General features: G+C 45.6%; 1 protein-coding gene across 1 annotated transcript in view; it reads right to left on the bottom strand.

Moving 5' to 3' along the window:
* Nucleotides 1–299: 299 nt before the first annotated feature.
* LOC126987503 (major facilitator superfamily domain-containing protein 6-B-like) overlaps nt 300–17,816 on the bottom strand; it is a 21,529-nt gene continuing 4,012 nt past the window's right edge. Inside the window, exons 3-7 of the mRNA XM_050844489.1 lie at nt 17,409–17,677; nt 16,089–16,263; nt 13,161–13,400; nt 12,799–12,957; nt 300–3,663 (exon numbers count right to left, since the gene is read on the bottom strand). Coding sequence (XP_050700446.1) covers nt 3,491–3,663; nt 12,799–12,957; nt 13,161–13,400; nt 16,089–16,263; nt 17,409–17,677 — 1,016 coding nt within the window. The 3' untranslated portion in view covers nt 300–3,490. The remainder of the gene's footprint in view (nt 3,664–12,798; nt 12,958–13,160; nt 13,401–16,088; nt 16,264–17,408; nt 17,678–17,816) is intronic.

Genomic DNA, 17,816 nt, shown 5'->3' with positions numbered 1-17,816 from the left:
TAAAAAGTGTTCATATGTAAGTTCCCTGGACGTGCGATGGGGGGCTCATATCTAGGCTATCTATTTATCTCTATCGTTCCATCAATCTTTCTATCTATTTGTCTGTCTATTTATCTACCTCTGCTTACCTATCTATTTATCTATCAATCAATTTCAGACAACCTTGAACGCAATGAAGCTATTTACATTTGCGTCAGTGTGGCCTCTGTTTTATCAGCAGTGTCCTTGGGTCTTTGTCTCGTGATGTGATAAGCAGATATAACAATAACAGTGGCACAGCTCCCCCTCTCTCTCTCTCTCTCTCTCTCTCTCTCTCTCTCTCTCTCTCTCTCTCCCTTTAAGTCAAAAGCTATTTGCAACCCTCTAACAGAACACCAAGAGACAGTAACGTTGAACATTTGTGCGTGCGTGTAAACATTGCAAGAGTCAGTCTAAATATATGTCACCCACAGGCCTCCGGAGCAATCACTCGAAGATGTTGAAATGTACAGCGTTTTAAGGCAGTCACTTAATAACAGCGATTCACTAATATTAGGAGACTGAGTAAAACTGTCAGGTACAGAAGGCGAGTCACATAGAATGATCGAATTTTTAGAAGAAAATTACCTAAGCCAAATGGTTTCTGACCCAACTCGACAAAATAAGATAAGACCTTGTTATAGCGACCCAAGATAATCTATAGTCTGGCTCAGCTAAATGTGCGGTTGTGTCTGTGCCCTGTGGTTAACGTGGGGTTAAAAACGTGGCACCGCTGTACTCACGCTTGTTCCTCACAGGGCCTCTTTCTCGTGGCGTCACCGCCGCGAGGATTTGAATGTATTTTTTTCTTACTTATGTCAGCTCATTTTAACGTACATTCCTTCACGATGTAATCTAAATATAATTGTGAAACTACTTACACGTCCCAAAACGAAAGGTAAACTCAATAATAAGTATAGCATTTTTTTAGCAACAATGTAAAATATGTATGCCACGTTTCTTTATATGCTTATAGATATCTTGTCCATTATAAGTTAATTGTTCTTTCATACGTTATAATACTAAGATTAAATGTGTATGCATATTTTCTGATCACATTTGCCATGGTTTTACTTATATTAGAACATTCCTACATCGCGGGCTAGGAGACACGCAGCAAGGCTATACAAGAGGGTTCCCTACGCTGAATCACCCCCAACCGCACGTTTAGCCGAGCCAGAGTATAGTCAGTAATGTTACGGTAGGAGAACACCTCGGTTCTTGCGATCATAAATTAGTTCGCGTCGACATTAGAGCTCAAACAACAGTGACTGAAAATAAAGTAAAGGTGCCCAATTTAAAAAAAACTAATTTCGTAGAAATCAGACACAAACTAACAGAAATACAACTATCAGATGACGGCAAAGTAGAGGAAGCCTGGCTAAACTTTAACCGAGTGTTTGATTTCGCTATTAAACCAAGGTGGGCTTTTATTAGTGTTACTTTGCTTCTCGCACAATAGGACCAATGTGTCCTGCTGAGTGAGTAAATGATCTTTAAGGAGAGAAAATTGTTATACAGACTAAAGAAAGAACACAGCACGCCCGAATACATTAGACTTTATCATGAAACCAGGCGGCGAGTAAAATTATTGATATGTCAGGCAAAGCGTAGATATGAAGAAAACATTGCAGCCAACTGTAAAAATAAACCGAAATCTTTCTTCAGTTATTTAAACAACAGGAATTAAGGCGACCAGAAGTGGAATTCGACCTCTGACAAACAGTGACAGACAGCCAACACGTTGCAAACCTCTTAAACAATTACTTTTCCTCGGTGTTTAATACTAGCAGTTTTCCTCCCACTACCACCAATACCAGTGACGACAACAGTGTGAACGTAAATCTTGAGAATGGATACGTGTGTGTGTGTGTGTGTGTGTGTGTGTGTGTGTGTGTGTGTGTGTGTGTGTGTACGTGTTTCAGCGTCTGCAAGTTTCTTGAGGGGCTTTATGAATGGCCCCAGCCCGTTAGTGGCGCAGGGTTATAGTGGCTGTCGTGATGTATGACTCTTTACTCTTGCTTGATTGAAGATACGTACAGCAAAGGGATCCCGGTACTTTAACGGTACCATGGTACCGTTAAAGTACCGGAACCCTAACGATACCCATTACCGCTACTAGTGCCCGTTGGATTCCAATACCGGCGCTTAGTGACACGCTCGCCAGCCATGCCTGACTATGGAGAGTGCAGACGAGTTAGGCCTTGCTGTGCGGAGTCGTTGCCCGTCTTCCCGCCATGTTGTCCTGCCGGTTGTTCCTTCGATCCTCCAATATTTTATCAACTTATCTATTAGATAATTATTCATGTCCGATTCTTTTTTTTTAAGGTTTGCTAATATATACTGTTATTGTTATTAGACTACGAGTCCATCCTTAATAACTATACCTATATGCTATTTTATTTATCGAAAAAATAGATATTCACTTCATTCAGGAAAGATTTACATAGATTTACATAGAAAATCAGACCACACAGACCCCATGGTCCAGACTAGGTGGTCTGTCCTTAAACCTAAGTGATTCTACATTAATCAGATGGCTCCAAAACGTTGCATTTCAACTCTAGTTAATATTAAGTTGAAGGAAGTGACGGTCGAGCTTGTTTTTGAAGGAGTCAATCGTGCTACTCTAGACCACTGACGGTGGGAGCTTATTCCATTCACGCACTACAATGTTGGTGAAGAAAAAATTGGTGCAGTCTGAATCTACTTGTCTACATTTGAGTTTTACGCCATTGTTCCTCGTTCGCAAAGTGTCATCGATCATAAACAATGTTGATCTGTCTACATTCGTGAAACCATTAAGTATTTTAAAACATTCGATCAGTTTTCCTCGGAGGCCACGTTTCTCAAGAGAGAACATGTTAAGGGTGGAAAGCCTTTCTTCGTAAGATTTGTTGCGCAAGGAAGGGATAATTTTTGTTGCCCGACGCTGAACACCTAATTTAGCAATGTCCTTTGCATGGTGGGGAGACCAAAACTGTACCGCATATTCCAAGTGGGGTCTAACTAAACTATTGTAGAGTGGAAGTATTACATCTTTATTCTTGAATAAAAAATTTCTTTTAATGAAGCCCAACATTCTGTTCGCTTTACTTGCTGCATCGATGCATTGATGTGAGGATTTGAGGTTTGACGCGATTTTGACAGAGAGAGAGAGAGAGAGAGAATATCCATATCACCGAGATATCCACTCAGGCACTCAGTCTCAGCCTCTCACTCGTGTGAGGAAGAAATGAGGGACAGCATGAGCGACTGATCAGTACCGGTACCGATACCGAGCAGTCTGGCACCGGTACCGTACTGTATAGCTGGTAGCGTTAGTACCGGCACTGGTACCGGTACCTGCCCACCCCTTGTCAGCATGAGTCTGGAAGCCCTATGAGGTAGGCGCAAACACGTGTGCTGATGCTCGACAGGAGGATATACTGCTAAATGTTAATCCCTTCAACGACCAGCGGTGAAGGAACTTTCAGACCATAAACTTCACACACTCGTCATCTGTCACCACGTTGGGTCTGGCCACGGCCCCAGTAAGTCCGCCACAGTCCTGCTCCAGCAGCAGCTCTTTCACCACCTCCACCGACTTGCCAGCGAAGGGATCTACTTTGTCCTGACACGGCACCATCAAACAGCTCGGCTCACCTGAAGAAAACAGAAACATTGTGGTTGTTCGTAGATACACACATACTCTGAGTCTGTAGGTAACAGTCGAAGGATAACAAAGTGAGTCGTCAAGGCAATGTTTAAACAAAAATGTGCCGAACAAAGTTTAAAGGTTTGGGGAATATCAATCAAAGTCACCTGAGGGTTTTAACGAAGCTGGTAATTTCTCTCTCGAGTTACAATTAAAATTTATGAGCCTACATTCATTAATCGACTTTGACTGCCTTTGTCACTTGAGGGCAATTAGAAACGTGAGTTGTAATACTTGTATTTTCTAAACCACGTAAAAGAAAGTCTATCTCTGCCTTTTATGAAGAACCATTTAAATGCAACAACAACAGCAACAACATTCCTGTACAAACATAACCCTTCTCGGATTTAACTGAAGATAAATGGAGACGCTTAGTTTTGACTCGTACAGTCTAAATTACTTGAAAAAAATGTTCCTTTATCCTTATAATCAAGAATCATCATTAAAACTAACGATTCTACACGTTTATCACCCTTACTTTGGCCTAACTTGAACACAACCTAGGAGTGCAGTATTGCTGTCAATATTACCAAATAGACGGTATTTTATCCTCATCACGACTCGCCTTGGAAATCAACGATCCCACATGAATACTACCTATGTAGACATCAGCACACTCTTGCAAGCACTTTCTTACGTCCTTGCTTAACCATTGGCCTGTTTCCATTACCGTAAAAGAATGCGTGTCCCAGATGATATGCAAACCTTGCTGTATGATCCTGTGTGTATGTCTCTACGTGTGTGAATGTGCGCGGGGCATTGTGCCTGGCAGGATTGGGAACTTGAGGGGGGGAAGAGAGAGAGAGAGAGAGAGAGAGAGAGAGAGAGAGACGAGTACTGGGGCCTGGAGGTGGTATATAAGTGGAACTGTGTGCCTGGCGGGACAGAGGAGTAACTCAGGAGTTGTGCCTCGTCCGGGGACCAAACAAGACCTCCGTTCCACCCGCCCAATGTTAACATAAGAACATAAGAACGCAGGGGTCTGCAAGAGGCCGGTAGGCCTGTACAAGGCAGCTCCTTTGAACCTAAGCTCCCGTGTATCTAACCCCACCTAATATCGCTGTCCATGAATTTATCTAATCTATTTTTGAATGTGACAATTGTATTGGCACTCACCACATGACTGCTAAGTCTATTCCACTCATTCACCACCCTGTTAGTAAACCAATTTTAGTCTATGTCCCTGTTGAATCTGAATTTATCCAGTTTAAACCCGTTACTTCGTGTCCTACCCGGTTCTCTTACCAACAAAACCTTATGAATATCCCCCTTATTAAAGCCCTTCATCCATTTATAAACCTCGATCATGTATGTCTCCACGCACCCGTCGCCTTTCTAGAGAATACAAGTTTAACTGTTTGAGTCTTTCCTCGTATGGCAAGCTTCTCAACCCCTGAGTCATCTTAGTCATCATCATCTGCACCGATTATAACATTTTGATATCCATTCTACAGTAAGGTGACCAGAACTGAACCGCATAGTCAAGATGAGGTCTAACTAATGCTAAATATAGTTTGAGGAAGACTTCGGCGCTTCTGTTGCTTAAGCTCCTTGAAATAAATCCCAGTACCCTATTTGCTCGATTTCTAGCTTGAATGCATTGTGCCCTTGGACGGAGATCAGAGCTCACTAAGACCCCTAAATCCTCTCACTTTTAGACCTGCTTATGAGAGTGTCATTTAAGCAATAGTTATGAGAGGGGTTGTTCCTACCTACACTCAGAATACTGCACTTCCCTACATTGAACTCCATCTGCCATTTATCCGCCCAGTCATGCAATCTGTTTAGTTCATCCTGGAGAATACTAGCGTCCTGATCCGACTCAATTACTCTACCGATCTTGGTATCATCTTCAAACTTACTGACATCACTACTAATTCCTGTATCTAAGTCATTGATATAAATAATAAACAAAAGTGGATCTAATACCGAACCTTGTGGGACCCCACTCGTAACACATCCCCAGTCAGATCTTTTACCATTGATTTGCACTCTTTGCTTCCTATTGCTAAGCCACGCCTTGACCCGGTTCAAAACTTTACCCTCTACTCCGTGAGCCTGTAATTTAAGCAACAGTCGTTGGTGAGGAACTTTGTCAAACGCTTTACTAAAATCAAGATAGATTACATCATAATTTTCATCTCTGTCTACCGCCTCAAATACTTTATTATAGAAGGACAAGAGATTGGTGAGGCATGACCTACCTTTCGTGAACCCAAGCTGCGAGTCGTGAATTAAGCTATGTTTCTCTAGATGCTTCCGAATGTTCCTGGCTATTATGAACTCCAGCATCTTGCCTATAACCGATGTTAAGCTAATTGGGCGATAGTTTGAAGCAACTGACCTGTCCCCCTTTTTGAAAATCGGCGTCACATTAGCTACTTTCCATAGGCAGGGCACATAACCAGTATTTACCGACATCTTAAAGATGTCGGTTAGTGGGTCACTGAGCGCATCACCTAATTCCTTTAACACCCTCGGAAATATCCCGTCAGGACCTGGCGACTTATTTTTCTTAAGTTTATCTGTCTCATCCTGAACTACTTGCCTGGTTCAGGATGAGATAGATAAGCTTTAGTTGTGTTGTGTGCTTTGGCCCGCTGTACGCAATGTCTAGTGTGTGTGTGTGTGTGTGTGTGTGTGTGTGTGTGTGTGTGTGTGTGTGTGTGTGTGTGTGTGTGTGTGTGTGTGTGTGTATTAGTATGCTGTTATTCCGTATTATTATTGTGCTATTATACTCCGTATTATCACTGTCTTATATTAAAACTGTTTCCACGTGTTTCTGCTTCTCCACCATGCTCTGAGACGCCGTATGGTAGCAGCCACCCGCAGTCTGAGGCCCTCGTCGGGAACTTGTGCAAGCCGCCGAGGTGCTTGTACTGCCATCCTGAGGCAAGCGGTGGCGTAACAAGACTATAATTATTTCCTTGTGATAAGGTGCGTGGAGTTACGAGCACCTCTCCTGATTTTCTATAGAGGGGTTGCACTGACGTCACACCGCTTCGCTTTTGTTTTAGGAAAAACAACTGTCAGCCATTTTGGGAGGCAAGAGCGATCAGCTGAGCCCCTGCCCCCTGATGATGGCTGTCCCGTGCCGTGTCTTCATGACACAATCTAAGTGAATATGCAAATAATCTGGACAGTGAGGCTAGGCTTCGTTATATAACTATCCATTAGGCTGCCAAATGATGGTGGACATACAGTATATACATTTATTATCAAACTTTAAGATATATTTGATGATAAGAACGATGAATATATGACTAATTTAACCCCGGGCATCCCCGGGCGGCGTTTGGTAAGAACATAAGAACGTAAGGGGTTCGCAAAAAGCCCACTGACCTATACTTGGCAGCCCCCGTCTATCTACCGCGAGTGGCAGTGTAGCACCTATCAGTAACAGTAATAGATGGGCCACTAACACCCACACCCACACAGTAATAGATGGACACCAACACACAGTAATAGATGGACACCAACACACAGTAATAGATGGACACTAACACCCACCCACCCACACAGTAATAGATACACTAACACCCACACCCACACAGTAATAGATGGGCCACTAACACACCCACCCACACAGTAATAGATGGACACTAACACCCACACCCATACAGTAATAGATACACTAACACTCACACCCACACAGTAATAGATGGGCCACTAACACCCACACCCACACAGTAATAGATGGACACTAACACCCACACCCACACAGTAATAGATGGACACTAACACCCACACCCACACAGTAATAGATGGACACTAACACCCACACCCACACAGTAATAGATGGGCCACTAACACCCACACCCACACAGTAATAGATGGACACTAACACCCACACCCATACAGTAATAGATACACTAACAGTCACACCCACACAGTAATAGATGGACACTAACACCCACACCCACACAGTAATAGATGGACACTAACACCCACACCCACACAGTAATAGATGGACACTAACACCCACACCCACACAGTAATAGATGGACACTAACACCCACACCCACACAGTAATAGATGGACACTAACACACCCACCCACACAGTAATAGATGGACACTAACACCCACACCCACACAGTAATAGATGGACACTAACACCCACACCCACACAGTAATAGATGGACACTAACACACACACCCACACAGTAATAGATGGACACTAACACCCACCCACACAGTAATAGATGGGCCACTAACACCCACACCCACACAGTAATAGATGGACACTAACACCCACACCCATACAGTAATAGATACACTAACAGTCACACCCACACAGTAATAGATGGGCCACTAACACCCACACCCACACAGTAATAGATGGACACTAACACCCACACCCACACAGTAATAGATGGACACTAACACCCACACCCACACAGTAATAGATGGACACTAACACACCCACACAGTAATAGATGGGCCACTAGCACCCACACCCACACAGTAATAGATGGACACTAACACCCACACCCACACAGTAATAGATGGGCCACTAACACCCACACCCACACAGTAATAGATGGACACTAACACACCCACCCACACAGTAATAGATGGACACTAACACACCCCATAGACTTCACAATCTCTTGACGGGAAACGGGGCGCGGGGCCGATTCGCAGGGGGCCGATTTTCAAAAATTTAAAATTTAAATATTTTCAAAACCAAAGCAGCTAGCGACCTGAAACTAAAACAGGCACCTCCCTTAGGCATATATGAGTCTCCATGAGCAGCGGTATCAAAAAATTCAAAGTCGTTCCCTAATAAAATCCCGATTAATTGTTTTTTATATAAGTATAACAAAACTTAAAAAGGCTATAAAATCCTCAGATTTTACGCTAGATGCACAAACATCACCAAATGCAGAGATAATCACTTATATTTTCAGAATCAATAGCAATATTTAGCATATCTTATAAGTTTTTGCCCGAAATAGCTACTTATTTTTTTTTATTTAGTGCAATTTTTACGTAAGTTTTAACATCTAATAAATCACTTAATTTTCACATTAGAAACTTAATACTTGAGGAAAGCATGCAGAAACATCTTAATTTTACTCAACAAAAGCAAAATATTCATTTTCTATATACAATCACAACTTATTTTGGTTGAATTCCGATGTCACTATTGCCGCAGCACGTCTTGCCGGCTATCTGGCCCTCGTCCCTGAACAATCACTTTAGCCTTTTGGCCTATGACATGGGCCCCGGTCAGTTTCCTGGACTTGTACACGTCCCTGTTCCTCGCCGTCTCCTTCCTGCCCTCCTCGATACTGCTCCTCTTCCTGCCGGTCGGCTGCTTCAAGGCCTTGTTCTTCCTCGCTTCTGAGGTCACGTCCTTGGAGAAATTAGCACCGAAACAGTTGAAGAGGGACCTGCTGATGTGCGGCAAGATGGTGTTGGCCAGGTTGTGCCCTCCTGGCACCTGTACCCCTGCAAGGTCGGGTCTGAGGCCGCCAGGAACTCCAGGAGGTGCCTGAACCCGTCCCTGTGGCGCATGGCAAGGGAGAGGAACCTCAACCTTCGCTCCTTCTTGTCCTCCCTGCCCATCCTGGAGTCCCAGCGACATCGAAGGACGCCATGTGGGCCATTGGGAGAGATGGCCGCTTCAGGACCGCCCGGCCCGTCTCCAGCTCTCCCCTGTCGACCAGCTCGACCAGGGCGTCGAACATCACAGAGGGCGGGTCGCCCCTCTCGAGCTCCACGGTAATCTTCATCTCCTCCTGCTGGGCAAGCTCCTGCTTGCAGCACTCGGCCACAGAGGAGTTGGCCTGGACCTTCCTGGCCAGGTAGCCGGCGTAGTTGCCGACCGCGGCGAGAAGCAACTCGTCCGTCGGCGGGTCCGGCTGGTCGTCGGTCAGCTCCCTGGCAAGCTGGGCCAAGATCACCTCGTCGTCCTCCTTCTCCTCTGCCTTGGCCCGGTCCAGGTCGGCCTGCACGTCCCCGGGGAAGAACCCGACGAGCTTCAGCAAATGCAGGCGCTGGGCCAACCTGTTGCTCACCATGAAGTTCTGCACGCTCGTCCAGTAGTTGGCGCCGCACATGGTGCGGCACGCCAAGTGCTCAGTCGGGTCAGAGTTGGCCTTCCCCATGCACACATACTCGACCCCGGGGATCTTGCGGAGGATGATGTCCCTGCAGGAGGCGGGCAGGGCATTGCACGTGATGTGCAGAGCCGAGGCGGTGGGTGTCGGCAGCCTGCCGATCTTTGTCCCCCTCTTCTTCTTCTCCTTGCCGGCCCAAACCTGGAACATTTTATAAAATAAAAAAAAAATTAAACTGAACAAGCTTGCTGTCGATTCAATTTAATTTAATCAACTAAAGTGTGGTTAGGTACCTTGCAAATCTCGCCAATCTCCTGGAGGAACTTCCACTCGATCCACTGCCTTCTGTGTCTTCTTGTATCGTCCTCTGGATCCTTGCAGTTGTGGGGAAGGGTACAGAGACGATGAATAACTATGTCCTTTACTTGGAGAGTAAACAGAGGCAGGACAGCGATAATCCTTTACAGAGGGGAAGTGCCCAGCTGACTGCGTGCCTAAGGCGAGTTAGGCGACGCGGGAACTGAGCTGAGTTGCCATGTAGGCACTAACTAAACGTACATTTCTTGTTTCCTAATACGTAAAACTGTGGACTTCACTATCCTACAGTTATCATTCATTTTACGTAAAGATTTCAACCTAAAGTTACGCAAATTTGCCATTTTTTACACAACGTTTTCAAAGTGCACGCATGGTGCTATTTTATATAAGTTACCTTGAATCCTCGACCAAATCACTCTAGAGACACTTCTGCCTGCTTGTATGCACTAAAACTTGAAGATTTCGTCCTGTTTCCACTTAAATTCGGAGTAAGAACGCAGAGTGTGTTTGAGTTGTCGCAGTGAAAGTCGCCATAACAATCGGCCCCTTACGCGAAGCCAGCGCGCCAAGACTGAAGAGATTTCCCGTCAACTAGTTGTGAAGTCTATGCACACCCACCCACACAGTAAGAAATGGACACTAACACACCCACCCACACAGTAAGAAATGGACACTAACACACCCACCCACACAGTAACAGATGGACACTAACACACACACCCACACAGTAATAGATGGGTCACTAACACACCCACCCACACAGTAACAGATGGGCCACTAACACACCCACCGACACAGTAATAGATGGGGCACTAGAACCCACACCCACACAGTAATAGATGGACACTAACACCCACACCCACCGACAAGGTAATAGATGGGGCACTAACACCCACACCCACACAGTAATAGATGGGCCACTAACACCCACACCCACACAGTAACAGATGGACACTAACACACCCACCCACACAGTAACAGATGGACACTAACACACCCACCCACACAGTAATAGATGGGCCACTAACACACCCACCCACACAGTAACAGATGGACACTAACACACCCACCCACACAGTAATAGATGGACACTAACACACCCACCCACACAGTAACAGATGGACACTAACACACCCACCCACACAGTAATAGATGGGCCCCTACCAACCCCACCCACACAGTAAGAAATGGACACTAACACACCCACCCACACAGTAATAGATGGACACTAACACACCCACCCACACAGTAATAGATGGGCCACTAACACACCCACCCACACAGTAACAGATGGACACTAACACACCCACCCACACAGTAACAGATGGACACTAACACACCCACCCACACAGTAATAGATGGGCCACTAACACACCCAGCCACACAGTAACAGATGGACACTAACACACCCACCCACACAGTAATAGATGGGCCACTAACACACCCAGCCACACAGTAACAGATGGACACTAACACACCCACCCACACAGTAATAGATGGGCCACTAACACACCCACCCACACAGTAATAGATGGGCCACTAACACACCCACCCACACAGTAACAGATGGACACTAACACACCCACCCACACAGTAACAGATGGACACTAACACACCCACCCACACAGTAACAGATGGACACTAACACACCCACCCACACAGTAATAGATGGGCCACTAACACACCCAGCCACACAGTAACAGATGGACACTAACACACCCAGCCACACAGTAACAGATGGACACTAACACACCCACCCACACAGTAATAGATGGGCCACTAACACACCCACCCACACAGTAACAGATGGACACTAACACACCCACCCACACAGTAATAGATGGGCCACTAACACAAACACCAACACAGTAACATGGCGGGGAAAAGCTGAGGAGCTCTCTTGCGGTAAATATTTGCCTCCCAAAATGGCGGGCCTTTGCGGGGCAGCTGAGAAGTGATCAGCTGATCGCTGATGATGACGTCACGTGCAACCCCTCTATATAGGGACACGATTTTGTAGCACTTTCTTATAATTTTGCTTAGCCCAAGGTCAACATCCATTAGCAATTAAAAACACCTCGCCAAGAAGACACGGAAACACTACTGCCAGCTACATTCCCTAAGTCTATATACACCAAGTCAAGTCATACGCAGGTTTGTGGGAGGAGACACGGCAGAGGCGTGGTTTATGCGTGACACTGCTTGGAGCCAAACTAGAGAATGTAGAAACAGGGATTTAGAGAAAACGAAGAAAGGCGGACTAATTTAAATCAGTCACTTCAACATGCCCTCCCTCACACCCCACACCGCCGTTTGTGGGCATTGGAATTACAGTCACGCAATAGCACAATAAAAGAAAACATTTTTTTCGTCAGTGGCTTGCCTGAACGCGCTGTGAAAGAAGGCGAGAATATACATCCAGAATGCACATACGGCCCCAATTTTAGTCACTCCTGAACTGGCGGTTTTTTTTTTTTTTTTTTTTAGCTTCAAGTGACGTCATCCCGCTGCTCCGCCCCAAAACCGCCTCCTGCGCGTACCGGTCGCAGTTTTGAAGCAGTGACTTGATTTGGTATATATATATATATATATATATATATATATATATATGTATATTTATCTATATATATATATATATCTATATGAGAGAGAGAGACTTAGTACATTCCCTCGTAGGAGGTGCGTGGAGAGAGACTTACCGGCCGTTTTGTCCTGGGTGCAGTACCGAGTGATGAGGACGTGGAGGAGGCCGAAGACAAGCACGTAAGCCAGGTCAAAGGTACCCACGTGCAGGAAAGCCGCGGACCCTCCCACTGTGTTGTACAAAATGCCGCCCAGGAACCCTGCCGTGGACAGCCCTGCCAACATACGGGGGCTTTGTAAGACTCGTACACACAACACTCCCACTCATCAACCTCACATTACAAGCTTAACTCAATCTAGTAAAATGGAAATAGGCAAGTAGAAAGTAAGTAAAAGCGCGCGCGCACACACACACACACACACACACACACACACACAAAAAAAAAAAAAAAAAAAAAAAAAAAAAAGCCAAACCTACCCGTGGAGAAAGTAGCCCTGACGACGCTCTGGAGGGTGGCTTGGGCCCCCGGCGGCGCTATGTGGCTTGCGTAGGAGGCCATGACAGTGTGGAAGAGGCTGTAGCTGGGGCCGTTGAGCAGCTCGATGGGCAGGAACCACCACGGATTAGTGACAGTGTAGTAGAGGCAACACCTTAACCCCGTGGACACCAGGGACGTGATGAGCACCGGCGTGTAGCCCAGACGCTGGATGATCCTGCCTGCATAAGAGCATGGTTAGCAACTCTGTGTGGAGGAGGTAAATGCCATTACTCTCACGTGATACTTCATTTACCTAAGATTATGATTAAGGTAAGGGCGGGCACCCATACTCTCATGGTCGTAAGGATTAGGTGAGTAGCGCTTTTATGGTATTTTTGAGTGTCTTAATGCTCCCTCTTAAGTTTCACTTTGGTTGAGGAACTGTGGAACAAACCTAGTTTGGGTCCTAGGGTATTTAACTCTTTGTAGCAATTAAGTTATTTGGATTGATAGCTCTTTGACAATTCAGTTGTCTGATGTCTATTTGGGTGGGACAAGAAAAAAAACATTAAAAACATTTGTTCTCCACCTTTAAAAATTCCTCTCTGAACGATTCAGGACATATCCTCCTATTTATCCCCCCTCTGACTCCACTATGCCTGTTATTGAAATTCTCAAGTGATGTCTTCTATGCCCTCTCTGTCCTCAACCCTCGGAAGGCTGCTGACACCCTGCCTGGTCAAACTCTTTCGTCTTTGCCGTTCATCATCCACCTTTCCTTCCTGCTGGAAGTACACCTACATACAGCCTGTGCTTAAGAAGGGTTGCCGTTCCAATCTCTCAAACTACCGCCCTATAGCTTTACTATCCTGTCTATATAAAGCTTTTGAATTAATCCTTAACCGGAAAATTCTTAAGCATCAATCTACTTCTAACCCTCTATCTCAGTGGTTCCCAAACTGGGGGGCACAACCCCCTGGGAGGGGGTGAGCTGGATACAGGAGGGGCGTGATTCCGTCTGCCAAAAATTGCAGTTTTGCAAGAAATAAATACACACACACACACACACACACACACACACACACACACACACACACACACACACACACACACACACACACACACACGGAGTGACACTGTTTGAATCATCCTCACATGAGGTTCTCGAATCCGCCGCTAACCACCTGAGATTTTTCAGTCACCGCCGAGTGGCTTAAGACTACCCGCATGCTGTCCTGAAGACCACCCATCAACCCGGACTCTAGAAAAATCTGTGCAGCGCAAGTGAAATCAAGAATGAGCTCCGGGGGGCAGCATGAGCCAATAATAATGGCGCCACTATAAACATCTGCCTGCGCCATGACGGGCTCGGGCCTACCATCAGGCCCCAATGTAATAGCCTACCGGCGCTAGAGGCCACATATATATATATATATATATATATATATATATATATATATATATATATATATATATATATATATATATATATATAAACAAAGGATGGGGGGACGTGAGGTTTTCTTATAAATCAATAGGGGCCGTCATGTAAAAAAGTTTGGGAACCAATGCTCTATCTGATCGCCAGTATGGGTTCCACAAAGAGCGTTAAACTGGTGATCTTCTTGTCTTCCTAACTGACTCCTGGTCATCCTCTCTTATCCGTTGTGGTGGAACTTTTGCTGTTGCTATAGACATCTTCAAAGCTTTTAACAGAGTCTGGTACAAATCTTTGCTTTCCAAACTACCCTCCTACGGATTCTATCACGTCTCTGTACTTTTATCTCCAGTTTCATTTGTGGCCGATCTACCTCTGCTGTGGTAGAAGGTCGCTGCTCTTCCCTTAAACCTATCAACAGTGGTGTCCCACAGGGCTTTGTCCTTTCTTCCACCCTCTTCCTGTTGTTCACTAATGATGTTTCCAAAACAAACTGCCCTATCCACTTGTCCGCCGATGACTCCACTCTGCATTACTCAACATCTTTTGACAAAAGACTTTCCTTACAGGAAATACGTATGGTTCTCGGCTGGACGCTGCAGAACGCTTAACCTCAGACATTACTATAATATGTGAATGGGGCAGGAGGAACCTGGTGTCCTTCAATGCCTCAAAAACTCAGTGTCTCCACCTGTCAACACGACATCATTTTCCAAACACCTATCCCCTGTTCTTCGACAACACACAACTGTCCCTTTCTACAATAAGCATCCTCGGAATATCCTTAACTCAAAATCTCAACTGGAAACTGCATATCTCTTCTCTCGCAAAATCAGCTTCCTCGAGGTTAGTCGTCCTGTACCGTCTTCGCCAGTTCTTTTCCCCCTAACAGATGCTGTCCATATACACGTGCCTTGCCCATCCTCGTATGGAGTATGCATCTCATGTGTGGGGTGGCTCCACACACACAGCTCTGTTAGACAGAGTGGAGTCAAAGATTTTTCGTCTCATCAACTCCCCCGAGTCCCCTCCTCTTATTAGCAGCCTCCTAGCCCTTAAATTCCTCCGCAATGTTGCATCTCTTTTTATATTCTATTGACACTCTCGCGCTGACTGGTCTTCTGAACTTGCTAACTGCATGCCTCCCCCCTTCCTGCGGCCCTGCTGCACACGACTCTCTACCCTCGCTCATCCCTATTCTCTCCAGGTCCCTTATGCAAGAGTTAATCAGCATCTTCATCCGTTTATCCCTTCCGCTGGTAAACTTCGGAATAGCCTTCCTTCGTCTGTGTTTTCTCATGCCTAAGACTGAAACTTTTTCAGGAGGAGAGTATCAAGAGTATCATTCGAAATTGACCTTTTCATTATTTATGCTTTGTTCGGAGCAGCGTCTAGAGGGCTTTTTTACTGTTGTGTTTTTTGTCTTGTTTTTGCCCTTGAGCTGCCTCCCTTGCTAGAAATATTATATATAAACACATTAGTGCCCCACCTGAGAGGAAGAAGAAAGGAACCTCCCCAATGATGGTCTCAATCAACAGCACGAGTCCTTGCAATAATTTCAGGGCCGGGAATTCAGCGTTCCAGGCCAGCGCCACGTCCTCCACCATCATCAGCTTGAACACCCACACGATGCCCAGCGAGGCACCCATCACGTACACCGTCACCTGAGGAGGACAGTGACTTAGGGCGCGTTGAATGGTCTCCAAGAACTTTTCCCAAACGATAACTTTGCTGCTTACTTTGCTCTCTTTTTACGTTTGCGGCACAGTAGACAGTCCAACGGCAGGAAGAATATCCCGGAAATGTAATGGAAAAGAGAGAGAGAGAGAGAGAGAGAGAGCATTTAATAGTTCACTCTATTATTAGCTCGCACTCGTTCATCGTGACAGCATGAAGTACGCAATCAGTTTCATCATCCTTTCGTTCATTAATAATATTCTGTAGCGCGTTCATGAAGAAGAAACTATTTTTGATTGGGCTATGAATCCCCTGTGGACGTAAAAAAATATGAATATACCGTGCTTCAATTAAAGAGATAACCGAGCTGTTGTTGTTGCTATATCAAGATCATTGTTTTTGTCAGAGTGGCTGGAACGAATTATAATTACCTGGGGTTTTGTAAAGGTATAATCTCATTCATCTAGTAAATACGGTTCGTCGTTTGAGATTGTAACTATTATACATCCTTAGTATCGGACATCGTCCTTATAAAAAAAATACTGCTTAGCGCTTCAGTATAGACTTTTCTCAATAAAAATATAGTCTTATCGATAATTTAACTTTGTAAATAGTAAACCTGAGGACACAAATCCCCGCCCGGTGCCACCAAGCTGGGATTTTTCAGCCGCCGCCGAGTGGCTTAAAACTACCCACATGCTGTCCAGATGACCACCTATCAACCCGGACTCTAGATTCTAGGATTGAAGATGGGTTCCGGGAGGGCAGCATGAGCCAATGAAAGATGGCGCCACTATAAACACTCACCTGCGCCAGAACGGGCTGGGCCGACCATCAGGCCCTACCGGGAAGAAGCCTGCCGGCGCAATAGGCCACGACGTAAAATAAATAAATAAATAAATAAACATTTGCAAACCGTAAAGCTGAGGCGAAGTTAATTAAGTGACTTGCCAAGAAGAGGAGGACTTAGCAAGGATGAAGCATGGAGAGTTCATCGCTGAGTAATATATACCGACGCGAAGACAGAAGGTAAGGGACTCATCCAGAAGAGGAAAACCAGTGAATGGTAAAGTGAACAGAATTTATCGAGTGGATTCGCAACTTCTGAAGCTGAGACGAAGTTATGACTCACTAAGAAGAGAAGGACTAGTGGCTGGAGGAGTGTGCTGCCCACGTCTCCCATGACGAGCTTGTGGTCGTCGGCGTAAGGGATCCGTATCCTGGCCACCACCAAGATGTCCGCCACCATCAAAACAAGGCCACAGATGACGGCAGGTAGGTAGTCCTTCTGTGGGAGCCCCTGGGAGTATACGTCGATGAGGGCTCCCGAGACTACAGCCATTAACCCCATGCCAATTGTGCCCCAAAGACGCTGCTGCCCGTACTTGTGGCGTTCAGAGCCTGGCCAAGGGGAAAGAGGTGTTAGGGTGTGGTTTTGAGCCGGCTCCATCGGTGCTCTGCGTGCTTGTGTAAAGTTGGTATTCTTAACCCTTTCAGTACGGTGACGCCGACGTCGGCATCACCGTCGGCGTCACCGTAT

Source organism: Eriocheir sinensis, chromosome 65, assembly GCF_024679095.1.
Source record: "Eriocheir sinensis breed Jianghai 21 chromosome 65, ASM2467909v1, whole genome shotgun sequence".
NCBI lineage: Eukaryota > Metazoa > Arthropoda > Malacostraca > Decapoda > Varunidae > Eriocheir > Eriocheir sinensis.
Note: the sequence above shows the minus strand (reverse complement) of the source record. Positions and strands in the feature narration are given on the sequence as shown.